Source organism: Camelina sativa, chromosome 11, assembly GCF_000633955.1.
Source record: "Camelina sativa cultivar DH55 chromosome 11, Cs, whole genome shotgun sequence".
NCBI lineage: Eukaryota > Viridiplantae > Streptophyta > Magnoliopsida > Brassicales > Brassicaceae > Camelina > Camelina sativa.
This window is the reverse complement of record NC_025695.1, coordinates 10,037,179-10,064,441: the sequence shown is the minus strand read 5'-3', so window position 1 is coordinate 10,064,441 and position 27,263 is coordinate 10,037,179. Positions and strand designations below refer to the sequence as shown.

Genomic DNA, 27,263 nt, shown 5'->3' with positions numbered 1-27,263 from the left:
CCACTGTAACTCCACCCTTCTTCGGAACAACATGAACTGGACTAACCCATTTGCTATCAGAAATTGGGTAGATAATCCCGGCATTCAGCAATTTCATGATCTCCTTTTTGACAACATCTTGCAAATTCGGATTTAGCCTCCTCTAATGCTCAATAGATGTCTTAGCTCCCTCCTCAAGATGAATCCTATGCATGCACAAGTCCGGAGAAATCCCTGCAATATCATCAAGAGAATAGCCAAGAGCTTTGCGAAACTTGCGCAGCTTGCTTAGCAATAAAGTGAGCTCTGCATTGTTTAAGGAAGCATTGACAATAACAGAATAAGAAGAATTCTCACCTTGAAATGCATATCTTAACCCTGCAGGAAGTGGCTTGAGATCAAGCTTTGGAGCTTTCTCTAGACTCCAATCAGACAATTTTTCAGCTTGTGAAGAAGTACTAACCAATTCCTCTTGTGCAACAAGCTTTTTTACTTGCTCATTAGCATCTAGTAGCTTGACATACCCAGCAGCAATGTCATCTAAATGCTCAGCTTCTTCAGTGGAAGCAACCAATGCTCTCTCAAGAGGATCTTCATGATGCAGCTCCTTGAAAATCTCTTCAGCAAGATTAGACAATGTATCCACATAAAAAGTTTGTCCATCTATTGTTGGCCTCTTAACCAGCTTATCCATGTCAAAACGCATCTGCAAATCTCCAACATTAAGACCAATCTGTCCTTTCTTGACATCAATAATGGCTCCAGCAGTAGCTAAGAATGATCTTCCCAAGATTAAAGGATCCTTAGGCTCTTCTTCATACTTCAAGACCACAAAATCATTAGGTATCAAACAATTACCAATCTTAATTGCAACATCTTCAAGAATACCGTCAGGAATACGAACTGATCTGTCAGCAAATATAAGAGTAATCTTGGTGGGTTGGAAATCTGTCATCCCAAGGCTGAGTGCTACTGATCTAGGCATTTAGTTGACACTGGAACCAAGATCACACAAAGATCTAGCAAACCTCTCACTGAAGATTGTACAATCAAGAACAAAACTACCTGGATCAGGAAGCTTTTCTGGGATCTTGTTCAGAATAATGGCACTGACTTGGGCTGAAATCATCATCACTCCTTGTTCAGCATTCAAATCCTTAGTCATCATCCTCTTGACATATCTCCTAAGCATTGGAGAAGTTCTAACCGCATCAATCAATGGCAGCTCAATAATAAGTTTATCCATCATAGCCTTACACTTAACATCATCAAGCTCTTGTTTAGACTTCCTTGGATTCTTGGGGAAAGGAACCTTGGGTATATAAACTCTCTCAGCAACTGGAATCAGAGCTTTCGTAACTTCTGTCTCGGTCTGGACATTGCATCGGTCGATGCTTGAGTTGCATCGGTTGATGCTGTCTCGCAAAGTCAATTCTTCTACGACCATTGAGGGTTGCATCGGTCGATGCTTTGCAGCTGCATCGGTCGATGCTGGTTCCGGATCATCAAGCTCATCATCCTCATCGATCAGTTCCTGCAATTCCTTGGCCCTCTGCTTCTTCGCAGCTTCAGACTGTAATTGCTTACCACTCCTTAAGGTCACAGCATTGCAAGAGTGCTTCGGATTTGATTCAGTTCTTCCTGGTAAGAATCCTTCTTGCCTTTTCACAACTCCAGCAGTTTGTGCAACTTGGTTCTCCAGCTTCTTAACTTGGACATTCAATGAATCAAATTTGCCAGTAAGCTCAGTATAGACATTGTCAATCTTCCCATTAAGTGTCACTGTCAACTACTCCTGTCCCTGAAGAATTTGCTCAAGCATTGCCTCCATCCTACTTTCAGTTGTTTTAGGAGGAGGAGATTGGTAAGAGTTGCCATAGGTTCTGGTGTAACCACTGCTTTGCTGCTGTTTCTGATATTCTTGCTTAGGAACGAAGCCTGTAGAATTAGACTGATAGTTGTTGCGCTGGTTGTTTCCACAGAAAGACCTGTTGCCTTGCTGATTTCCAAACCTTTGGCCTTGATTCCCATACACAAAGTTGACATCTTCTTCTTCATTCTGCTGCTCTGGCTCAAAGATCTCAACATCTTCTGCAAAATGGACTGACTTCTTCCCAAGAAGAAGATTATGCATTGTATCCAATTTGGCATTCACTGTAGCAAACTGATTTGAATCATACCCTTCATGAGCTCTTTTCCGCTCCAAGTCTGCATTCTTGGTACTGTTGCTTGATGCTAACCTTTCTATCAACTTTTCAGCCTTATCTGGGTACCTTGTCTTGAAGTTCCCATTACTAGCAGCATCCAAAGCCATCTGATACCTCCAATCAATCCCACTGAAGAAGATACTGATCAGCTGCACCTCTGAGAACCCATGATACGGACAGTCTCTCTGGTATGCCTTGAACCTCACCCAAGCAGCTTTGTAAGATTCAGCAGGTCCTTTTCTAAAGGTTGAAAGCTTAATCGTCAGCTCATCAGACATCGCATCATCGTAGAAGTAGTTCAAGAACGCCACCTTGATGTCATGCCAGGTTGTCAGAGATCCTGGTTTGAGTTGTCTTAGCCAATGAGAAGCTTCCCCAGCAAGAGAGTAGGGGAAAAGCTTGCAGTAGAGATAGTCCTCAGTGACTCCATTAGCCTTGATGCTTGTAACTATATCCTCGAAGTGCTCCATGTGGTCGAGAGGCTTCTCATGAGGCAATTCTGGAATGGTCTTAGGCCAACAGGAGCAAAGTAGGCAGGCTTCAGCTCAAAATCATTCCTGGGGAATGGAGGAGGGACAATTGCGGAGCGGTTCTCATAGAATAAGTCTGGCCTGTTGAAGTCCGCAAGAGTCTTGACAAGCTCTCCATTTTTGTCCCGTCTAAGCTGAAGGTCCAAATTGGCTCCATTCGCACCGTTTCTGGCATTGCATCGATCGATGCCAGCGTTGCGTCGATCGATGCCTTCATGGTTGCATCGATCGATGCCATCGTTGCGTCGCTCGACGCCACGTGCATCATCCTCAACCACGACGAGTTCTTCCTGAATAACTCGTACTTCAGCATCAAGTTTCTGGCCTTGCTCGTTGTACACATTGCCCTCTTGATCCCTCAAAACTTCAGCCTCATAGGGTCTCAATATGAGTGTTTTGACCATCTTCGCTGACTTGGCTGCTTTCTTGTTGTCACGCTCTAGTCTTCCTAAATCTTGGTTTGTAAGATTCAAGGTAGGACCTGTTTGATTTTTCCTGGTGTGCGGCTTAGGCATATACCTGAAACACACAATAGAAAAGAAACAAAAGCGTGTGAGTAAAACAGAAAAATAAAAATCTAGACAAAATCAAAGACTTTAATCTAATGGTGAATCAAAAGAGTCCCCAACAACGGCGCCAAAATTTGATATGCTCAAATTGTAATACCCTAATGGTACTAACAGCCTTGCATTTGTAATACTCTAGGGGTCTAATCCACAGAGACTCTAGATCACACAATAGACTTATCAATCTTTTAATTATGCTAAATCAAAATATTAAATTAAAAACAATGCAGAAACATAATTAAAAAGAGTGTTGTAAATTCAAAGGATCAAAGAGCTAGGCATAGGGGATTTTTGCGGAAATTATGGAATATCAAATCAATGAATTAATAGGATTCAAGAAATTAAGATCAGATCTAGAACTCTAAAATTTTGGTAAAATAAATCAGTTCTCACTGCAAATATTATCTAAATTTAAAACCAGAAAATCCAAATCTCTTTGTAACATTCAAGGTTAAAAATCAGCTTTAAGAAAAGGTTTTTAGATAAGTTCACAAAATTATTAAATCAAATCTCTTTGCAGGAAATAATTTTGTTCATCAAAAGGTTTTATCAGGAAAATCAATTATACTCTCATATCAATTTATTTTCCTAAGATATTAATTCTAGGTGATCAATCAAGAATCAATATGAAGAACAACCTAAGATGAAGATCACACAAGATAATGAATCCTAAAATATCAGATCTAATGCACCATAAAATTCCTATGAAAAACCCTAAACCTAACAAACAAACTACTCAGACATATTCAATGTAGAACAAAACATCTTTTCTGACTAATAAGCAATTGATATTAAAAAGTAAGAAAGGAGTTCAAGAATCTTCTCTCTACAGATGAAATCAGATCTGTCTCTCCCAAAGCTCTCAATATCTCTTTTTGGTTGCCGAATAAAACTTAGGTCTAAACAATGACCATAAAAATCCTATAAATACTCTAAAACACGTCTTGGGCCTTAATTGCAAATAAAGGAAACTTGGGCAAATTTTGTAAATCTTCTAAAGCTTGTGGAAACAACTTCCATTTGGTTTGTGGCAACTGCATCAATCGATGCTGAGAGTGCATCGGTCGATGCATAGTCTTGATCTCGTCTCCCAGCTTCGTTGATCAGCCTTCATGCTTTGATTATGCTCCAAATCATCCTCTTTTAGCTCCTTAGTGCTCCATCCATGCCAACGAGTACCTAAACCTATAAAGACTCAAAAACAACCTAGAAAAGAAATCAAAAGACTCAAAAACACACTTATACCATGGTTAAAAACCAAAAAAACCATGATATATCACTATGAAGAATTATATTAGTTTTATATCTTTCCAAATTGGAATAGGTATTCTTGAATAAATTTAAATATTTTTTTGCAGTTTATCATGTTTGTTGTTCGCATTAAAAACACATCAGAAAAAAATATAATTTGAGAATGTTTGACAAATTTACTTATTCATTAGAGTGTTTATGTATGTCTTTCCTAATCTCAATGGGCCGCTCTGGCAATTTTGGATGACCTATGCCAATTTGTTTAAAAAAAAACCATTTTCATTATCGTAAATAAAACTATAAGAATAGTAATATAAAAAAAAATCATAAGATAGTTTCTAAGTCCAAAAACTGAAATATGTTCGTTTCGCTTGCTCACATTTTTTTTGTTTTCTCAATGTTTTCATGTTCATTTAAATATTTATACAAAAATAAATATTATATTGCCTAATAACTTATTATTGTTTTAAAACTCGCCTAATAACTCATTATTGTTTTAAAACTCTTCGAATATAGAAACTTATTCCATTAGAGTTTCAAATTTTTTTTTCTAAATTAAATTTTACTTTAAAGTTCATTAACAACAAGTTGAATTAACATTAATCTAATGCTCATTCACCAACAATTCAAAAGACGAGATAGCTTTTTACATAAACCTGATAAAACTTCATCCGTAAATTGGATATATCTACATGAATAAAATATGTTTTTCTTATATAAAACTTGAACTTATAATTTTTTCGAACTTATAAAAAAATCTAATAATAAGTGAACTTATAATTTTTTATTTTCTTCTACATGAAAGACCAAAAAAAACTTTTGGCCTAAAGTATGCTCCAAAAAATATGTTGCCCTAATGCTTGGCTTCATTTGCTTACCCTATGGGCTGTGCCTCAGCCCGAGCCTTGAACCATGTTTTATATTTACTCTAGGGTTGTCGTGTTTGTTGGTTATATTAATACTACTACATCATGAAAAAATGAACTATCAAGATTTAATATGTTCAACATCACTAAAAGAAATATGCGTATTTTTAGCACACAAAAAATACTATCATTTCGTTTCGATAGCGATTTTGTAAATGTTGTCTTTGCCGGTGCCATCTTAGAGGAGGCACATACAATAGCATTTTTTTCCTTTGGTATTATTTGTCTCTCTATAATAGCGCATTCTTATTGCTATATCCTACTATATTAATTGAGAAGTACAAATATGAAACTAACCTTAAAATGTGTAAAAAATTACATTCAATTGCCATTAGAAAAAATTAATTAAGCTTAATTAACTAATTTAAATAAATGTAATTAATTAAAAATAAAAAACACTCACAGATCAAATATTAAAAAATATTAAAAAATCTAAAAATATTTTCCTCTCTAATAAATTATGGGCAAAATTATTAATTATTTAAATATATATATATATATATATAAACCAATCAGAATTTTTAAAACTAAGATTTTATATCCAAGTATACAATACAATTATTTTTAATAACTAAATTCGAAGATTTTGTTAAGATTTCAAATTATGGTTCTCCTATCATCTTTATTTTATTTTATTTACAAATTGTTTGTAATTTTCATATAATACTTATAATTAATAAAATGCATTTTTTCTGCATATGTTGTGATTTGAAATTTTTAAAACGAAGATATATTACTCAATGTATGAAAATGTGTGTTTTAATTTCCACATTGGCGGGTTGGTAAAACTAAATTTATATAGATTGATATCTTGTGTTTTTATGTAATTTTAGAGCTTAATTCTTCATTGTTTTGTGAATATTCATGAGGATTTAGGTTATTTAGGTTGCATTTTGCATCAAGTTTGTTATCTCAGATGTTGGAGTAGAGATGTACAAGGAAAGTGTTCTTTGGAGCCAAATAAGTCAATAATTAGTAATATAATGGAAGACACACATTTGAATGCACACAAGATGATTGATGATTCGGAACCTGTTTGCAGTCCCTCAAAGATCGACTCGTATGAAAACCTTTCCTTGGGATTTAGCTCCAGGGTTCTGCATCTAAGTTATTGGAAATTGAGTAATCTTTGAAATGGAGGTGATTTCAGGCCAATCCGATGTGCGTGTAAAGAGTTATACCTGTTTGAGTGAATGTATATACAGCCAGAGTGAAGACTGGAGCCACAGGACAAAACGATCGACCATTTGGTCGATCGTGTGATCGATCAGCTCATCCCCAGACTTGAGCGGACTTCAGACTTCAATAATCGACCATTTGGTCGATCATAGGGTCGATCAACTTGTGTTGGACTTGACCAGACTTCCGATACTTGACCGATCGACCAAGCAATCGACCAATGGTCGATCAAATGTTATTTTTGGAACCAAAACCCGGTTTGTGCCGGTTTTCTCTGATTTGTTTTATTCCAATTCGGTTTGTCCCGGTTTAGTTTCCTATTTCCTTATAAATACACTAACTTCTAATTAGGAGAGATTATCTTTTTTTTTAGCAATTTTTTAGGGATTTTAAGTTTTCTTTTTCTGGGTTTATTGAATCTTTTGTTAAATTTGAAGTTTTAATAGTAATTTTTTTTTCATTTTTCCTATTCTACAATCTCTAATTATGATTTCACAAAGATCAAACCTCTACCTTTGTGTGATCATAACTATGAGTGAGTAGATCTTTTAGGACTTTGGGCTTGGTAGATTAGAGAGATATTGATCTTTGATGTCTAGAGCTTTATTTATGTGTTTCCTATCTTGTTTAGTGTTAATAATGCTAGATAGCCTTGATCAAGCTTGAATCTAGACATTAGGATTTCCATGCCCATAAGGTGTTTGTTGAAATTCCTGAACCAAACTATTCAAGAGCTTTGCATTCCTAGCCAATGGAAATTGATGATTAGGGTGCTTAGTGGTATTTAGACTTGATATTAATGCATGCTTACCTTGTGATTGCCTTTGGAAATTGTTTATTATCACTTGATTAGCATAGGATCTTTATCATGGAAGTGAATTGATTTACATAAGTGTTCTTAGCCTAAGGATTGTTCTTGATTGTTTGCTTTGACATCTAGGATTGATTAGCTATCTCCCAGTCATTAACCTTGCCCAAGGTCCATTTGTTTTATCTTGATTTTAAAACTGTTCTTAGTTGTGTGTTTGCTTGCTTTGAGTTTGTTTGTTTGCTTTATTTTAAAGTTGCTTCTAGCTAGTTGTTACGTAAAACAAAACCTTTCTCATTAGTTTAGATTAAGCATTCATGTGTATTCCTAGTGTGTTGATCATTGCAAACTGAGGTTCGATAATTTAATTGAGGTAAAAGTACTATATCAATTTGGCGTCGTTGCTGGTTTGGAATTGCATTTAACCATTAGGATTTCATCTTTGCTTGAGACTAGGCCATTTAATTTTGCAAATATGATTAGCTTCATGCATCTAGTTGAGATGATGAATTCACTTTTGCTTGTTGTTACTAATTTGTCTTGTAACAAACCGTCCCGTGGACCCCACTAGCCCCCCTCTAGCTGCCCCAACGGACCATCCATGGACCCTGCTAGCCCCCCGCTAGCCATCCCAACGGACTCCAAGCTGGCCCTGCAGGGCATCGATCCTAACCCATCACTGTGGATATCCAAATCCACCAGTAGGTTATTGGTGCGCCAGGCGTTCCTCGAACCCTGGTCCCCACCCTTTAACAACTTTCCCACAGGACAACTTGCCACCAATTGATCGGCAGGTTAGGATCGATGCCCTGCAGGACCAACTTGGAGTCCGTTGGGACTGCTAGCTGGGGGCTAGCAGGGTCCACGGATGGTCCGTTGGGGCAGCTAGCGGGGGGCTAGTGGGGTCCACGAGACAAGTTGTTACAATAAAAATTGACTTTTTATATGACAACCCGTCCCGCGGACCCCACTAGCCCCCCGCTAGCTGCCCCAATAGACCGTCCGTGGACCCCACTAGCTCACCGCTAGCCGCCCAAACGGACTCAAAGCTGGCCCTGCAGGGCATCGATCCTAACCCCTCACTATGGATTTGGATGAATAGTTCTATTTGCCCAGTGAGGGGTTAGGATCGATNTATATCAATTTGGCGTCGTTGCTGGTTTGGAATTGCATTTAACCATTAGGATTTCATCTTTGCTTGAGACTAGGCCATTTAATTTTGCAAATATGATTAGCTTCATGCATCTAGTTGAGATGATGAATTCACTTTTGCTTGTTGTTACTAATTTGTCTTGTAACAAACCGTCCCGTGGACCCCACTAGCCCCCCTCTAGCTGCCCCAACGGACCATCCATGGACCCTGCTAGCCCCCCGCTAGCCATCCCAACGGACTCCAAGCTGGCCCTGCAGGGCATCGATCCTAACCCATCACTGTGGATATCCAAATCCACCAGTAGGTTATTGGTGCGCCAGGCGTTCCTCGAACCCTGGTCCCCACCCTTTAACAACTTTCCCACAGGACAACTTGCCACCAATTGATCGGCAGGTTAGGATCGATGCCCTGCAGGACCAACTTGGAGTCCGTTGGGACTGCTAGCTGGGGGCTAGCAGGGTCCACGGATGGTCCGTTGGGGCAGCTAGCGGGGGGCTAGTGGGGTCCACGAGACAAGTTGTTACAATAAAAATTGACTTTTTATATGACAACCCGTCCCGCGGACCCCACTAGCCCCCCGCTAGCTGCCCCAATAGACCGTCCGTGGACCCCACTAGCTCACCGCTAGCCGCCCAAACGGACTCAAAGCTGGCCCTGCAGGGCATCGATCCTAACCCCTCACTATGGATTTGGATGAATAGTTCTATTTGCCCAGTGAGGGGTTAGGATCGATGCCCTGTAGGGCCAGCTTGGAGTCCGTTTAGGCGGCTAGCGGTGGGCTAGTGGACAATCAAACAAGCATTAATAAAGCTCCAAAACCTCAAGTACTGGTAACAAATCCTACTCAACCTCAAGAGAACACATCGTCAATAGGAAGCTTTGATGCTCCTTATCATGAGTCAAGATATGGAATTCGACCTCCTCCCACAGAAGCCAATGCNCTTGCCACCAATTGATCGGCAGGTTAGGATCGATGCCCTGCAGGACCAACTTGGAGTCCGTTGGGACTGCTAGCTGGGGGCTAGCAGGGTCCACGGATGGTCCGTTGGGGCAGCTAGCGGGGGGCTAGTGGGGTCCACGAGACAAGTTGTTACAATAAAAATTGACTTTTTATATGACAACCCGTCCCGCGGACCCCACTAGCCCCCCGCTAGCTGCCCCAATAGACCGTCCGTGGACCCCACTAGCTCACCGCTAGCCGCCCAAACGGACTCAAAGCTGGCCCTGCAGGGCATCGATCCTAACCCCTCACTATGGATTTGGATGAATAGTTCTATTTGCCCAGTGAGGGGTTAGGATCGATGCCCTGTAGGGCCAGCTTGGAGTCCGTTTAGGCGGCTAGCGGTGGGCTAGTGGACAATCAAACAAGCATTAATAAAGCTCCAAAACCTCAAGTACTGGTAACAAATCCTACTCAACCTCAAGAGAACACATCGTCAATAGGAAGCTTTGATGCTCCTTATCATGAGTCAAGATATGGAATTCGACCTCCTCCCACAGAAGCCAATGCTTATGAAATCAAGCCAAGTTTGATTAGATTGATTCAAGGCTCTAAGTTCTTGGGGCTAGCTATAGAGAACCCATATGATCATTTGGATTCCTTTGAGAGGTTGTGTAGTACGTTTAGGATTGGAGGTGTTCCCGACGATAGTATCAAGCTCATTTTGTTTTCATTTTCTCTTGGAGAAAAAGTAAGCCAATGGGAAAGAACTATCCCATCTCATTTGGTCAATTCTTGGGATGATTGTAAGAAGATCTTCCTTCTCAAGTTCTACTCCAAGCAAAGAACCGCTCAAGTGAGAAATGACATAATGAGTTTTAAGCAAGAAATTCATGAAAGCTTCCATGAAGCATGGGGAAGACTTCAGGGATATATTCAAGATTGCCCACATCATGGATTCAACAAGCAAGCTATACTTAGTATTTTCTATGAAGGAGTTAAAAAAGAGCTCAAATTGACATTGGACATGGCTAGCAAAGGAAGTTTTTCAAACCTCACCATAGAACAAGGAGAGTTGCTTGTTGAGAATTTGGCTCAAAGTGATCAAAGATACTATGAGGAAGACTATGATAGAGTCCCAAGATGGTGGAGACAAGACTGAGCAAATAAGATATCAACACAGAGGTTATGACCAAGCTTACCGACCTTTAGAGCTTCAAGAAAAGTCTTCTATTCAATTTCCTCTTCAAGATAATGAAGTGAGTGCCACATTGAAACGAGTTTTAGAAGACCAAACTAAGGGTTACATGGATTTTTGTAAGAGTTTTGTTGAGCTGCACAATAAGATGGATGGGGTATACAATGAACTTGATCATAAGATCATTAGCTTGGCTTCTCATAGGAAAATTGTTGATCTTAAGGTAACTCACACCTCTTCTACTTCAAAGAAATCAAGTGGACTATTACTAGGTGAATTCAAAGCTACCCCCAAGGAGTTTTGCAATGCTATCTTCACAAATAATTTGGATATGGCTGATGAGAATGAGAAAGCCGTACAAGAAACTTCTACGCGTTCATATGGTTCTTTTGTTGAGCAATCGGTAGTTGATAGCAATGGAGAAGAACCAAGGATTTTGAAGGATCAACACGAGGATGTCAAAGTTGTGAATGAGATGAATGAAGATACTCTACAACTTGCTAATTGTGGTGAAGAAATTTTGGATGGTGAGTGTTTAGAAAATTTATTTGATGACCTCAAAAGAGATTCTAGAGAAAAGGATTTGGATCAAGCAAATAAATTTGTTGACAAGAAGAAGAAGAAGAAGAAGAAGAAGAAGAAGAAGAAGAATAAGAAGAAACAAATCCACCCTCCCACCATTGTTTCATCTCCTATGACTTTGTGTTTGCATCCTTTGGGGCTTTTTGATGGAGCAATAGAGTACAAAGTGAGGCACAAAAGTCCTTCTTCATCCTTTGCAAGTGTCAAAGCCAAGCTAGATCCCAAGTATCAATATGACAAAGATAAGCTTCATGACCTTCTCTCAAGAGTCATCACTATCAACCTCCACTCTCCTTCCACCAATTCAACAGGATCTCAAGGGACCACTAAAGCTCCTCCTATCACTCCATTCCCTAAGGTTCATAACTAGGGCCAAGGTATGGTCCTAACTTTCCATTGTATATATCATTTGAGTCTTGTTTTCTTTATTTTGTTAGTCTTTCTCTTGGACTTTTCTCACACCGAGACGGTGTGAATTAAGTTTGGGGGAGAGACTAGCCATCTAACATTGTGTTTTGTTTTGATTTTCATTTTGTGTGTTGCATTGTTAATAGCTATGTTTTGAGAAAAATCAAAAAAATTTGAAAATTTTCAAAAACCAAAAACAAATGCATGTAGTTTTGCATATTCATTATTGACTTTAAGATTGAGTCTAGAAGCATTTAGTATGCATTTGCATTTGGGATGATAATGAAGCTACCTTGTAAAAGTAGAGTCTTAGGATTGAACCCACAGCCCTCACTTATAGTTCATTGGTGTTTGTTTAATCTTTGGGAAAAAATGAAGAGTCTAAGCTTAAAGCATTGTGTCACTTGAAAGCATTTTCTTCTAGTGTAAAGCTTGCTTGATCATTGCTGCATCTCTATATTATTTGGACTTTAATTTGATCTTTAAATTTTCTTGCATATGGACTATGAATGCTAGCTCATGGACCTTTCATTTGGGTTAACTATCTCTATTGGCCACTCTATTTTGTTTAACCCAATCTCTTGTCATACCTTTGAACCCCAACCTTTTCTTTCAAGCCTTGTGTTGATTTGTTGAGTGAGGCCTCCTTGTTGATAATGCTATAGGTTTATAGGTTGTGAAACCTTGAGAGTATTCAGAATGACAAAGAACTGGCTCTTGTTTTAGCTAGGTTTGGAATCTTTAGAACTAGCTATTAGGACTGGTTTTGAAAGAAATAGGTGGTTAGAATTTTGATTTGGGTAAAGGTTTGGAAACAGAAGAGATTAACGGGGGGAGAAAAGAAAAAATTACTTGGTCAAAAGAAAAGAAAAGATTTGTTTCTAAGGTTAACTTTGGTTAAAAGCTCTAAGTCTCTTAAGAAGAAAAAGAGAAAGAAAAGTCTAGCTGATGTCTCCTAGAAAAGTCTCATAAAAAAAAAAGAATGCTAACCATAGTTTGATAAGAATGGGAGTTCATCAAAAGAAGTTTCAAAGAAGTAAAAAAAAAGAGCTTACGTTTAAAGAGAAGCCTTAGAAATTTTCAAAAGTTTAAGACCATAAGTAAAGAAGAAAAGGGGTTTAAGTTGAATTAAGTTGAGTTTTGGGGTTAGAAAGAAAGAAAAGAAGGATGAGAAAAAGGGTAGAAATGCTTCTAGGTGGGTAGAACATCAAGAGCTAAGCTTTGTATGCCCAAATTATTCTCAGTCTTAGATTGATTTCACAACTGTCTAGCATTCTTCTTTGTTTGAGAGTAAACCACCCAAAAACTCCATTCCCAACCACCTTTTTATAACAAGCCTTTCCCCTAAACCAATTGAGCTTGATTTATTTTCCATTTGCAAGATCACACCAAATACTTTAATGGATGTGAAAGAGATGTTCAATAGGATTGCAAGTCTTTACCAATATATAGAAGATGAACTAGAGTGGTGCATTGTGATAAGCATAGAAAAATATTTGTAAGGACTTTGATTGATCTTAGCACCATTGAATTACATTTAAGGACTATGGTTTGAATCCTTTGTTGATACTTTTTGGTTCTGAATCCCTTTTTCAAACCTCTCTCTCTCTCACTTTTTGTTTGGTCCTTGCTTGAAGACTAGCAAGTTATAAGTTTAGGGGAGTTGATATCTTGTGTTTTTATGTAATTTTAGAGCTTAATTCTTCATTGTTTTGGGCATATTCATGATCATTTAGGTTGTTTAGGTTGCATTTTGCATCAAGTTTGTTATCTCGGATGTTGGAGTAGAGATGTACAAGGAAAGTGTTCTTTGGAGCCAAATAAGTCAATAATTAGTAATATAATGGAAGACACACATTTGAATGCACACAAGATGATTGATGATTCGGAACCAGTTTGCAGTCCCTCAAAGATCGACTCGTATGAAGACCTTTCCTTGGGATTTAGCTCCATAGTTATGCATCTAAGTTATTGGAAATTGAGTAAGCTTTGCAATGGAGGTGATTTCAGGCTAATCTGATGTGCGTGTAAAGAGTTATACCTGTTTGAGTGAACGTATATACAGCCAGAGTGAAGACTGGAGCCACAGGACAAAACGATCGACCATTTGGTCGATCGTGTGATCGATCAGCTCATCCCCAGACTTGAGCGGACTTCAGACTTCAATAATCGACCATTTGGTCGATCATAGGGTCGATCAACTTGTGCTGGACTTGACCAGACTTCCGATACTTGACCGATCGACCAAGAAATCGACCAATGGTCGATCAAATGTTATTTTTGGAACCAAAACCCGGTTTGTTCTGGTTTTCTCTGATTTGTTTGATTTCAATCCGGTTTGTCCCGGTTTAGTTTCCTATTTCCTTATAAATACACTAACTTCTCATTAGGAGAGATCATCTTTTGTTTTAGCAATTTTTTAGGGATTTTAAGTTTTGTTTTTCTGGGTTTATTGAATCTTTTGTTGAATTTGAAGTCTTAATAGTAATCTTTTTTTCATTTTTCCTATTCTACAATCTCTAATTATGATTTCACAAAGATCAAACCTCTACCTTTGTGTGATCATAACTATGAGTGAGTAGAACTTCTAGGACTTTGAGCTTGGTAGATTAGGGAGATAGATGATTGATCTTTGATGTCTAGAGCTTTATTTATGTGTTTCCTATCTTGTTTAGTGTTAATAATGCTAGATAGCCTTGATCAAGCTTGAATCTAGACATTAGGATTTCCATGCCCATAAGGTGTTTGTTGAAATTCCTGAACCAAACTATTCAAGAGCTTTGCATTCCTAGCCAATGGAAATTGATGATTAGGGTGCTTAGTGGTATTTAGACTTGATATTAATGCATGCTTACCTTGTGATTGCCTTTGGAAATTGTTTATTATCACTTGATTAGCATAGGATCTTTATCATGGAAGTGAATTGATTTACATAAGTGTTCTTAGCCTAAGGATTGTTCTTGATTGTTTGCTTAGACATCTAGGATTGATTAGCNACTTCTAGGACTTTGAGCTTGGTAGATTAGGGAGATAGATGATTGATCTTTGATGTCTAGAGCTTTATTTATGTGTTTCCTATCTTGTTTAGTGTTAATAATGCTAGATAGCCTTGATCAAGCTTGAATCTAGACATTAGGATTTCCATGCCCATAAGGTGTTTGTTGAAATTCCTGAACCAAACTATTCAAGAGCTTTGCATTCCTAGCCAATGGAAATTGATGATTAGGGTGCTTAGTGGTATTTAGACTTGATATTAATGCATGCTTACCTTGTGATTGCCTTTGGAAATTGTTTATTATCACTTGATTAGCATAGGATCTTTATCATGGAAGTGAATTGATTTGCATAAGTGTTCTTAGCCTAAGGATTGTTCTTGATTGTTTGCTTAGACATCTAGGATTGATTAGCTATCTCCCAGTCATTAACCTTGCCCAAGGTCCAATTGTTTTATCTTGATTTTAAAACTGTTCTTAGTTGTGTGTTTGCTTGCTTTGAGTTTGTTTGTTTGCTTTATTTTAAAGTTGCTTCTAGCTAGTTGTTACATAAAACAAACCCTTTCTTATTAGTTTAGATTAAGCATTCATGTGTACTCCTAGTGTGTTGATCATTGCAAACTGAGGTTCGATAATTTAATTGAGGTAAAAGTACAACATCATAGATGATAAATTAATAATTTTTATTTGCTCACAATTATAATATTAAAATTACTATTTTATATTTCACAAAATAATGATGCAAATACAATAAACAAACAATATAAAACTGTAATAATACGTCAAAAATAAAGTACTATAATATTCTAAAATAATTAGTATTCAAATAGACTAATAGATTTACATAACAATTAAAAATAAATATTATCTCAAACAAAATAACCTTTTTAAAAAATAAAACAATAATTTTCTTATATTATAATTTTTTTTTTTAATTTTGACCCGTGCTTCAAGCATGTGATATATCCTAGTTAAGATTATTAGTAGCGTTTTTAATTTGCTATATTATAATTAATAGTAGCAAAATATTTGTACTATAGTTTTGTCAATTGTGGCTACATATTTTTGCAATAATATATTTTATGGTAATACCAAATTTACATTATAATTTAGTTTAATAAAATATAAATATATTAAAATTTATATTAAATAAATTATTCAAAATATACATACCATATTTTAGACTAAAACAAGTTATCAAACCAAGTCTTATACCAAGTCTTATACCAAGTATTTACTACATATTACATAACATGGAAACAAGTTGACAAGAGACGTTAAAACCTTAGGATTAACAAGTATTTACTAATTCTTCTTCGCCTTCTTCAAATCCTCCTCAAAGCTTTAATACACCCATTCTTACTCGATTTGTCTTCTTGTGATCCTCACTCCTGCATTTTCCCAACAAAGAGACTTAACAAGTCAAATCAACTTTCAGACTCTAGAAGTCCAGCAAGCAAAAACACACCGATCCACCTTTTTTATGTTAGATTTTGTTTATTTCTTATATTTTACAATCTATATATATATATATATATATTTTGAGCATTGATGTGGTAACTAAAACTTCTTCTTATTAGACGATGCATATGAGTCTCTCAATTGTAAATTTAGTTTGTGATGTTACTATCATATGTTTAAAAAATCATATTGTTAAGATTATGATGTCTTTTTATATCATAGTATGATATGACTATGAGTTGCATTTTTCTATACTAATTAATTTGACTTTTATAGTTTTGAGTAGTATATACTAATTGTATATTGGTATCATATATTTTTAGGAATCTTAGTATCAAATAGCTTTAGAATTAACCATCTTAATAATAAAAGAACAAAATAAATTCCCATAACATTTTCCACTTTCACATATAATAGTTTACTTCCTAATATACTTTATTATTATGACATTTGATATTACAATATTTTACGGTTTGTCTTCTAAGTAGCTACGACAAAATAAATATTTGTTTCATTCAATTGCATTTATGATAAAGCTAAATAGACAGATCTAAAAATTCATTTCGGCGATGGAACAAAACTATTACATTTTTATAGTCATCCTAATCTTAGAGTAATTTTTTATAACTTTATTTACTTGGATTCATTTTCATTATTAAAATTTCGTGAAAACCTATTTTAGTTTGTATTAGAATGTATAAATATTAAATTATATGATGAGGGATGTGATTGCATTTTTTACCTCACCAAAAATTAACTGGTAAAATATATTTATTAAGTTTATTTTTGTTTACCTAAATTTCATATTTAGATTGTATATATGTAAGTTATATTCCAAGATTACATATTTTTGTTGATGTCAAAGTGGTAATATAAATTGTGCAAACGCAAGCGAGAAAATAAAAATATGGGGAATGCTTAATATGTATTGAAAATCTAAAGGGAGAAAAACCATAAACACACTACTATTTAATCAAAAAAAATTTCACTTGTTGAAATACTCTAATACTATATATAAAAAGAAACTTCAAGTAACACCAAAAAAAAGAATCCAAAAAATTGAAATGATCACTATATTTTTAAAATCACTAAAATAATAATTACTGAGTAAACAAATAAAAGAACTACTAATATCCAAATTACTAAAATTCAAAAATAATGTAAGCTTAACCCGTGCGTAGCACGGGATGACTTCTAGTATCTTAATATAGTCTCAAAGTCAACGAGGTGCAAGATCTGTGATGGTTACATCATTGATAGTTTGGGAACTGGACTTGTTCGTAGAAAGGCTAGACTCGATGCCATCTTGTTCTTGGTTGCTTTTATTTGGATAGAAGAAACCAGGTTGTTGAGGATCAGGTAAAATATGGGAACTGTTAGTGAGCATCATGTTGATTGTTGACAAGCTGGGGCGATCTGTGGGATTGCGTTGAACACATAGCAACGCAATGTGGATGCATCTTAACACTTCTTCTGTTTCACAATTCTCAAAAATGGTTGGATCCACGAGTTCTAATGGTGAATCGTTTCTCCACAACCTCCAAGCCTGTAACATAATTTAGTTATTATCAATCAAATATATAGAGTTAAAACATGTAGTCATCAATCAAGAACAGAGTTCTTCTATGGTACTCACGTATGTCACCAAATTCTCAGCTGTTGTGTCTGATTGGTGGACAAATCTGTTATTTTTACCACATATAATTTCAAGAACTAAGACTCCATAACTATAGACATCAGATTTTGCTGAGAATTGGCCTTGCATCACATATTCTGGAGGCATGTAACCACTGCAACAGTAATACACAAGCAAAATTCCATTTACCGGCGAAGAAAAGATTCTAGAAGCATCAGTACATAGGCCATAACAAGGGTAATAGGCATATACCGTGTTCCAGCAATTCTGTTTGTATTAGCTCCACTTTGGTCAATCCCAAAAATTCTCGCCATTCCAAAATCAGCAATTTTCGGGTTCATATTGACATCTAGGAGAATGTTGCTGGCTTTGAGGTCACGGTGTATGATTGTTAGTCGTGAGTCTTGATGAAGATATAGGATTCCTCGAGTGATTCCTTGGATAATGTTATACCGTTTTGTCCAGTCTAACTCCCCTTGCTTTACAGGGTCTACACATTGATAAGTAGTTATTAGCTACTTCAGATTTCAGTTAGAGAAGCTTATCAAAAATATCATGAATACACATAAAATTTGCTAATTCCACATACCAAAGAGGAAGTAATCGAGGCTCTTGTTAGGGACAAACTCATAAACAAGTATCTTTTCTTCTCCTTCTAGACAAAACCCGAGAAGCCTAACAAGATTCCTATGATGGAGTTTTGCAACAAGAACAACCTCGTTCTTGAACTCTACTGCACCTTGTTTTGATGCTTTTGACAGCCTCTTAATAGCAACTTCAGTCCCGTTAAGTACACCCTATACATACAAATAATTGAGACACAGAATCATCCCATTTCCCATGGCCTTGATCCCCTTCTACAGAAATTTACAGTCTGGTGCTCATAGTAAATGATAAAATGATACCTTGAAAACTTCTCCAAATCCACCACGGCCAATTACGTTGTTCTCCGAGAATTTATTTGTTGCAGCTTCAATCGCTTTAAAATCGTATTGCAGTGAGCGTGTAATGGTGATATCAGTAGTACTGGATCCTGTGCAACACTCACCAATATATAAAGATTGTTTCATTCCACTACACGTCATAACCACCACACCCGCCAATTTATAAAAGAAATGGTGGATAAACAACAAAACAACTGACCTTGATATGTCTTTCTCCTACTATAAAAAAATAATCCAAGCCCAAGAAGTAACAATATGATAATAATAACAGTGGAACTAACAATTCCCTTGAAGATTGCAGTTGAGATTGTTATCCTATCTGCAGGAGAAGATTCTAATGAAAAATTAATACATAGTCATCCTCTGTTTGTTTGACAAAAAAAAAGTCATCCTATGTTTATTATTTCTAAGCCTTCTTGAGATAAGTACTTACCTTTCTTTGTGGTTGTATTGGTCACTGCCGGAGGTGCCAACGTAAAGCGACTAAAAGCCTCAGCGAAGGGAAACAGATCCCACCGGAATAAACAGCTGGCCCGGTACATAGTGCCACCTTTCTTTCCATTGCAGCATGATTGAAAGTCACTAACACTCTGCTTTAAACACATACGGCAATCATCCAAAGATAAGTCCGGAGTACATTGCATTAATGCATATATAGTCTGGCTAGCTGTCACGGCTGCTTTTTCAGCTGCGTAGTACTTGCTTTTAGATGATGGCGAAGTAGTATTGGCTATCATACCACTTGTTAACCCTTCCCACACTCGATTAAACTCTGGTAAGCTGGATGTGATATCTTCCGGATTGGAGGTAGGAAAATGCGGTTCTATCTTGCGTAATCCGAAGAAAGAAGTATTGAAGTATCGTACCACACACACAATCCGTTTTTCAGTCCAGGCGAGGCCTTCGACCTGGTTGGGACAGCTGCTTAGTAACAGACTCGACGCCAAGTCGATACAGTTGTAGCAGACCTCTTGTTCAGCACCTTGAATGCACATCCCTAGAGCATACACTCGATCAGGGGCTTGGCCAAGCGAAGAATTGAAGTAGCCACCTCGAGCTGAAACATTAGAAGCAAGAGAAGATAGGAGAAGCCTACGGTTTATGTCAAACCTACCACGTGGTTCGAAAACCCCAGTTGTGCCACATTCTGGTGCATACACAACATCAAAGCTTACAAGGACAAACCACAAGATTGGCAAGAGATTCTTCAATTCCATTTTCAACATCATACAGACTTTAGGTATATGACAACAAAGTAAGTATGAATAATATGCATACGCTTTTTTTGTCCATAAACATGTCCTCGTCAATTAAACATTGCGCTGGAAGCTATGAGGACCATTACCTTTATTCATGAAGAACAAATATAAAAAAAAAACTAAGTGGACTCATTTACAATTTCGGTTGAGTCAAGCGTAATAAACAAGCTGGTACCTGTACTAATTAAGACGAACACGTCATAAGACAAAGTCGAACATAGTTTTGTCCCTTTCTTACAGTTCAAACAGCAAACGGAAGTGTTTTTTTTCCGGAATTTTCAAGTGTTGAATTCGTCAAGCTGATAACAGTGGTAGTTAAACGTACACGTGTCATAAAATAAGAGCCAGTTATTTAAATCCAATCCAAAGTAAACGAAGACTCGTTAGGGCATCTTCATTGGGGGAATTTAGGGGATTTAAGGACTCTTATAATAAAAAAGATCAAAAATAAATCAAATTTGAATAAAAAATAAGAGACAACTTTTATTTAGTACACTCAAGAGGCAACTCTTGTTCTTATTTTATTAACAGTACATTATAAATTGTTTAAAAATTCTAAACAAAACACAAGAGACTCAAATTTAAACTTGTGCCTCATCTCTTCTAACCAAGTTTCCTCTTTTGGGTGTGACAACTGACAAATCTTCTCTTTTAACTTTCTAATACAAAATATAAGTAGAGCACAAATACTATAAGAGCATACACATCGGTCATTATTTAAAATTGGGATCTCAGATTTATTTTATTAATATATTAATACAATAATATTATATAATTTAATTAATTATTAAAAAAATAAACCAATCATATCGTGACATATAAGCGAGAGAAAGTCAGAAGAATGTCTCCGTGGATCTGCTGCGAGACCTTGTGTCTCTCTTTCCTCAGTTTTTTATTTTTTATTTTAATCAAAAGACATCCCCACATGATATGTGATGGAAATGCTCTAAGAACCGTTTATTAATCAAAAGACATATTTTGCATTTTATCAATCTCTAGTTACCATCTTTTATTAATTGTTTAACAAAAATATATATATTCATTTGAGCTGTTTTTAGAATGCAAATGGTTGTACAATTATAATAGGTTGAATTAAATTATAGTATGAATTTAATTTTCATCTAGTTCATTTTCTTGTACATTAAGATAGTTCATTAGTTTACTTAACAATAAATAAAATGAAATCATTCTTATATGTATTTATTTCTATAGTTGCATAAGAGATTGACTAAATCGGGACATATTTTTGAAAGACTAATGTTTAGAAGTATAAATTTAGAATTTAGATTTTGGGATTGTGGGTTTAAATAGTAAAACTTTTTTATATAGGTACTAATGGTAAACAAGATAAAGAGTGTGTTTACAGTAAAAACATGTAAATATGAAAATGGTGCGATTGATGCATCGTCAATAAACCTTGGAACAGACTTGGTAGATCTTAATCAAGCGAATCTTTTTCAGGAACGAAAAACCATGGTTGTTGAGGGATTGGTAAAGTGACAGTGTTATTAGTGAGCATCATAAAAATGGTTGACATGATCGGACGATTTTCAGGATCTTCTTGAACACATAAAAGACCGATATGGATGCATCGAACTATTTCACTCTCTTGGCAATTATCTATAATAACTGGATCCACGAGGTCTAATGTTGTTCCTTTACTCCATTGCCTCCAAGCCTGTAATATCAATCAATCAAATTAGTTCATGAAACCATTGCTTAAGTTGCAAGAAAGGTAGATATAAAACTTGTTTGCCCTTAAACTTACATATGTGACCAAGTCATGTGCGTCGTTTGTCTCGTTGAAGATAATGTTCTTCTTACCGCTTATAATCTCAAGAACTAACACTCCAAAGCTATATACATCAGATTTCACTGAGAATAGGCCATGTATCGCATATTCGGGAGACATGTAACCGCTGGGAGCAACAACAAAATTTTAGTATATTGGAAAAAATCATGTCTAAATTAACTTAACTTATGAGAAGTAAATGACCTACAAGGTACCAACTATTTTGCTTGTGTTTTCCTGGGTTTGGTCCATCTCAAAGATCCTCGCCATTCCAAAATCAGAAATTTTGGGATTCATATCCGCATCCAGAAGTATGTTACTTGCTTTGAGGTCACGATGTATGATTGTAAGCCGTGAATCTTGATGAAGATATAAAATCCCTCGAGTGATCCCTTCAATGATCTTCTGTCTTCGAGTCCAGTCCAGTTGACCTTGTTTTACAGGATCTGTGTGGCATATTCATGATTTAGAGTTGAATCTAAAGACTTCTAGCTCCCAAGTTTCAAAATAGAAAAAGAGTAACTATAACAGCACAATAAATGAACTGACCGCAGAGGAAATAATCAAGGCTTTTGTTGGGCACGTACTCGTAGACTAGTATCCTTTCTTCTCCTTCAAGAGAAAACCCGAGAAGCCTAACTAGATTTCTGTGTTGAAGCTTTGCAACTACAATAACCTCGTTCTTGAACTCTGTGTGACCTTGTCCTGATGATTTTGACAGTCTCTTAACTGCAACTTGAGTTCCATTCGGAAATATACCCTATTTGTTTTCGTGGCGCATCATCTCATTATCAGAATGTATTGACACAAAATTTTAAGAAAAAGTACACAATTTTGTTGACCTTGTGACAGTACGTACCTTGAAAACCTCACCAAATCCACCTTGACCAATCTTATTATTTTCTGAATACTTATTTGTTGCTGCTCGAATCATTCTATAATCAAGTTGCAGCGACTCTATGGTTGTTATATCATTTCCTGTTGCACAATAGAAGTCTTAATAATCAGAAAATAATGAAAAAGATTAGCCAGTGACAATAATAAAACCAGTTAAGATTGTTAATTATTCGAACTTTTACCATCAAAGTTTGGTGCAGTATCAGAATTTTTCTTTGCCCTTTTTGCAAAGAAACAATAACCAGCTATGAAAAGTAGAACAACCCCTATGGGCACAACAATGGCTACCACCAACACATTTGAATTCCCAACTTTCTCTGTTTTTCAAACATCATTTACTTAATTAAGATCAAAAGAAGGAAACTTTCTACTTTGGTATTGCTATAATTTCAAGAAATCAGAAAGAAAAAAACAGAGTAGAAGAAAGAGTTTACTAGGTAGTGAAGGCGTTGGCGCGGGCGACAGCATCGGTGGTGATGATGGTAGTGGTGATGGTGGTCGTGGTGATGGTGGTAGTGTTCTAATGGCCTTTCCTTCGTAGAACGAGTAAAGCTCGTACCTTGAAGTACAACTAGGATAAACATATCTTCCACCAACTCTGCTAAGATCCAATTTCTTGATAGAACTTTGCAAACAGCTCAAGCACTCTTGTCTTGTAAGATCAGGAGTGCACTGAAGCAGCCCGTTCAAAGTCTGAACTGGGGTCAGTTCGGTCTCGATCGTATAAAATTTTCTAGAACTCTTAGCTGTTAAGACTGCAGCTTGGTTCAACGTGGACGACACCGTAGCTACGAACCAGTCTCTTTGATTAGAAGAGAAATTGTTGGGGTTCTCCATGATTAACCCTCCGTCGTATGTAACGGTCGATAGTATATTCTCGTCTGAGTATCTGAGGATGCACTCCTCGTAATAGAACACGGCTGCTCTCTTATCCGGACACCGAACTAAGGATTCGTTGACGGCGAAGACGACGCAGCTACGGCAGATTTCGGGCGAGTAGTCTCCGCGGCAAAGGAAAAGTCCCGTGACTCTGTCGGGGACATTTCCCGCCGTAGCGTTTTGGAATCCGGTGGAGTAAGATGCGTTAGGGGAAGAAAGAGAGGAAAAAAGGGTTTGAAGATTGGTGGAGTAAGTGCTGTTTCTTGAGTAACTTGTCGTGGTTTGACAGCCCCCATTTAGGTAATAAGGTTTTTGGGCAGAAGCTCTGAAGATACTGTGGAATGAGAAAAAGAAAACGAAGATGAAACAGACGCAAGAAGACATGGTTCCACTAGCTTGAGCTCTATTTTGGGTTCCAAATCGTGGAGCTTCCCATTTATAAACGTGAAGCTGAAGATAAGTCAATCAATGTCAAGAAGTCAAAGTAAACGATTTATTTATTAGTCGTTTAGCTAATATATGAAATTATGAATCGATGGATACAAAATTCTCGTAAAATCCTTTATATTAGACGCACTCTCACAAAAAAACCGAATTGTCGCGCTCACAGAGTTTATGTACATTTTTTTAATAAATGCCTTTACTTCTCATTGTTACTTACATAAATATGCCACTGAAATATTATGACCCAATATTTTTCTTACTAGTTTTTTAAAATGAAAGATTTAATCAACTATTAAATTTGAAAATGTATTTAATTTATCATTTTCATAACCTATTTACTTATTAAAAGTATTTTACATTTTAAATTATTCATTTATTTATCACTTTTATCATTTTTCTCATTACATCTTTTAACTTAAGATTAGTTTAAATTAAATCAATTAGTTTAAAAATATTGCTTTATCTATTTAATGGTATAGTGATATAGATAATAATGTGAAACATAAAATATGCGAATTTGATTTTTTGAAACACAAAAAGACATCAAAACTTTCGATACCACCTTGAAATTCTTTTCCAAGTTCAACTATTTCACGGGTGAAACGTATTTTACAGAATATAAACGCAAATTTAAATACACGAAAAAAAATTTACTTACATATTTTGTTTTATAAAAACAAATCTTAAATCTCAAATAATAATTTTATTAATAATATTTTATCTAAATCGATTTATCCCGCACATAGTGCGGGTTGGTACCTAATTATGTGTTAAACCATTAAATTAATTTAACATGGTAATTTTTTTTTAATTGAATGTAAAATTTTATTCAATCAAAAGACTTTTCAACATAAATGCTTCAATGTGTTTTAAATTATCATCAAAAAGACATTAAGACATTGAGAACATGGTAAAATTAACACCGAACGTATGTTATACCTTTTATTAATGTAACTTTTACATTTTTGAATGTGATAGTTTAATTGTTTGAAATAATTGTACATGTGTGATTGTTAACCTATACTAATAAAATCTAGTTGCTACCGGTCTAAATGAGCTGGTTTGAAAATAATATATTTTAGCATTAACTGACATCAAAACATCAATCTCTCTCAAGTTGACTTGGAAATCCGCACTATTGTTTAAAATGTTGAGTAATCCAAAAAAAAAAAAGAAAAACGAACGGTGAAAGTAAAGTGTCATACAAAGTGTCCATTGTTGCAATTATATGAATCTTTTATGTCGTTTTGTAACATAAAACTCATTAGCTACTTCAAGATTATTATCTCTTTGGTATTGAGAACATGATGGTCAAATTTGAGAATTTATTTCTTAATGAAAACCAATTTTCACGCAGAGCAATCAATGGAGCAAAACAAATCATAGGGATTAAACACGTCTGTGTTGATTAAATTTTCGTGGCAAGCCGTCCTAGACCCGTTGATACGTAAGTCTTAAGTCGATGCATATTAAGTTGAGTCAAGCATAGTAACCAAACGGACCACAAGTAACAGATTAGTGTAAGAGACCTAACACACGACGACTTAAGTACTCCTTTTGGCTTTGGACCTGACCGTCGATTGGCTAGACTCAAGGCCATCTCGTTCTTGATGATGGTTGAGGAACGAGGATATTGCTAGACTATAAGGTTGATTGTAGACAAGTTGGGACGAGATCTGTTGGATGTGGATGCATCTTCTCAGTTTTTCTTTCTGACAATCCTCCAGGCCTGGCAACACAATTTCAAAATTAATCAAGAACTTACAGTTATAGCAACAGTTAGCTATGACTGAGTATAAAAATTGAACCAAGTCTCCTTTATTTTTGAAATATAAATGACAGTTCACATTACAAAAAAAAAGCAGAAACAGAGGACAAACATACAAAACTCTTTTTCCCCATTTTTTCTTCATAACATGGTTCAGAGAATGTGTGTATAGTACGTCTGTAAGTTTATCATTAACCTCTAATTTCAACGAGGATAAACATCCGTGATTGATGCATCATCAATGGAACAAGTGAAAGACATGGTAGTAGACGGACCAAGCTGCATTATCTTGCCTAATGGGGTTGGCTCGGATCTGGCCCTGAAGACAAATCCAGGTGGTTGAGGCACAGGTAGAGTAATTGAAGTATTAGTGAGCATCTTAATTACTGTGGACATGGTTGGACGATCATCAGGGTTTTCTTGAACACACAATAACCCGATATGGATGCATCTAACGACTTCATATTTATCATAATTCTCTCTCATGGCCGGGTCTACGAGTTCTAATAATGTTTTGTTGTTCCAAGCCCTCCATACCTATTCAAGTCATTAATTAAAAACTGAACGTTTGAGAGCCATGATCATTGCTAAAAGAAGTAGAAAAGTTTGAGTACTAACATATGAGACCAAGTTGCATACTGAACCATGTATCTGGTGGAAGCTACTATTCTTTTTGCCAAGAATAATCTCTAGAGTCAAAACTCCGAAACTATACACATCAGATTTCATTGAGAACTGTCCATTCGCCACATACTCGGGAGGCATGTAACCGCTGCAAAACACATGACATATCACTTCAACTTTTGTCAGAAAAAAAAAAGGAAAGACAGAATGTAAGTGAAATGGACACTAATTTACAATGTTCCAACTACTCTTATTGTATTGTCCTCAGTCTGGTCCACTCTGAAATTCCTTGCCATACCAAAATCGGCAATTTTCGGGTTCATTTCAGCATCCAGGAGAATGTTACTCGCTTTAATGTCACGATGTATGATTGTGAGTCGTGAATCTTGATGAAGATATAAAATCCCACGAGTTATTTCTCCAATAATGTTGTATCGTTTCCTCCAATCCAGCTGAGCCCTCCTTTCATGGTCTGCAAATCCAATGTATAGACCATTAGGACTATGCATGCCTATGAAAAAGAAGAAGAACAAAAGTTTCAGGGAATATATCATATGCTGCTTACGGAAAAGGAAATAATCGAGACTTTTGTTCGGTACAAACTCGTAGACGAGTATCTTTTCTTCGCCCTTGACAGAGTACCCAAGAAGTCTAATCAGATTTTTATGTTGGAGCTTAGCTACCAGAAGCACCTCGTTCTTAAACTCTTGTTCACCTTGACCTGAAGTTTTAGACAGCCTCTTCACAGCAACTTCTGTTCCATTTGAGAATATTCCCTGTCAATTCGTACGATCTTCACTCATTATCAGAATACTCTTTTTTTTTTTTTTTTTTTTTTT

The 27,263-nt window shown here is 36.2% G+C and overlaps 3 protein-coding genes across 5 annotated transcripts in view; all 3 read right to left on the bottom strand.

Moving 5' to 3' along the window:
• Positions 17,277-20,166, bottom strand: LOC104722689 (cysteine-rich receptor-like protein kinase 14). 2 transcript variants are annotated; one of them, XM_019232321.1, is made up of 7 exons: positions 19,195-20,162; positions 18,961-19,080; positions 18,723-18,850; positions 18,407-18,614; positions 18,070-18,307; positions 17,818-17,971; positions 17,277-17,727 (listed from the first exon to the last, which is right to left on the bottom strand). In XM_019232321.1, exons 1-7 carry the CDS (start codon positions 19,988-19,990, stop codon positions 17,401-17,403), a joined length of 1,971 nt encoding a protein of 656 aa, XP_019087866.1. In that variant the 5' UTR covers positions 19,991-20,162; the 3' UTR covers positions 17,277-17,400. The 2 variants fall into 2 exon arrangements, with proteins under 2 accessions (XP_019087866.1, XP_019087867.1); XM_019232322.1 differs by lacking the exon at positions 17,818-17,971 and having other exon boundaries at positions 17,566-17,727; positions 19,195-20,166.
• Positions 21,323-24,025, bottom strand: LOC104722688 (cysteine-rich receptor-like protein kinase 15). Of its 2 annotated transcripts, XM_010440890.1 has the most exons (7): positions 23,144-24,025; positions 22,892-23,026; positions 22,672-22,790; positions 22,362-22,572; positions 22,021-22,258; positions 21,789-21,939; positions 21,323-21,698 (listed from the first exon to the last, which is right to left on the bottom strand). In XM_010440890.1, exons 1-7 carry the CDS (start codon positions 23,970-23,972, stop codon positions 21,459-21,461), a joined length of 1,923 nt encoding a protein of 640 aa, XP_010439192.1. In that variant the 5' UTR covers positions 23,973-24,025; the 3' UTR covers positions 21,323-21,458. The 2 variants fall into 2 exon arrangements, with proteins under 2 accessions (XP_010439192.1, XP_010439193.1); XM_010440891.1 differs by lacking the exon at positions 22,892-23,026.
• Positions 26,005-27,263, bottom strand: part of LOC104727807 (putative cysteine-rich receptor-like protein kinase 16) — a 3,274-nt gene continuing 2,015 nt past the window's right edge. The window contains exons 4-7 of the mRNA XM_019232323.1: positions 26,990-27,200; positions 26,659-26,896; positions 26,419-26,572; positions 26,005-26,337 (exon numbers count right to left, since the gene is read on the bottom strand). Of these exons, the coding sequence (XP_019087868.1) occupies positions 26,005-26,337; positions 26,419-26,572; positions 26,659-26,896; positions 26,990-27,200 (936 nt within the window). The remainder of the gene's footprint in view (positions 26,338-26,418; positions 26,573-26,658; positions 26,897-26,989; positions 27,201-27,263) is intronic.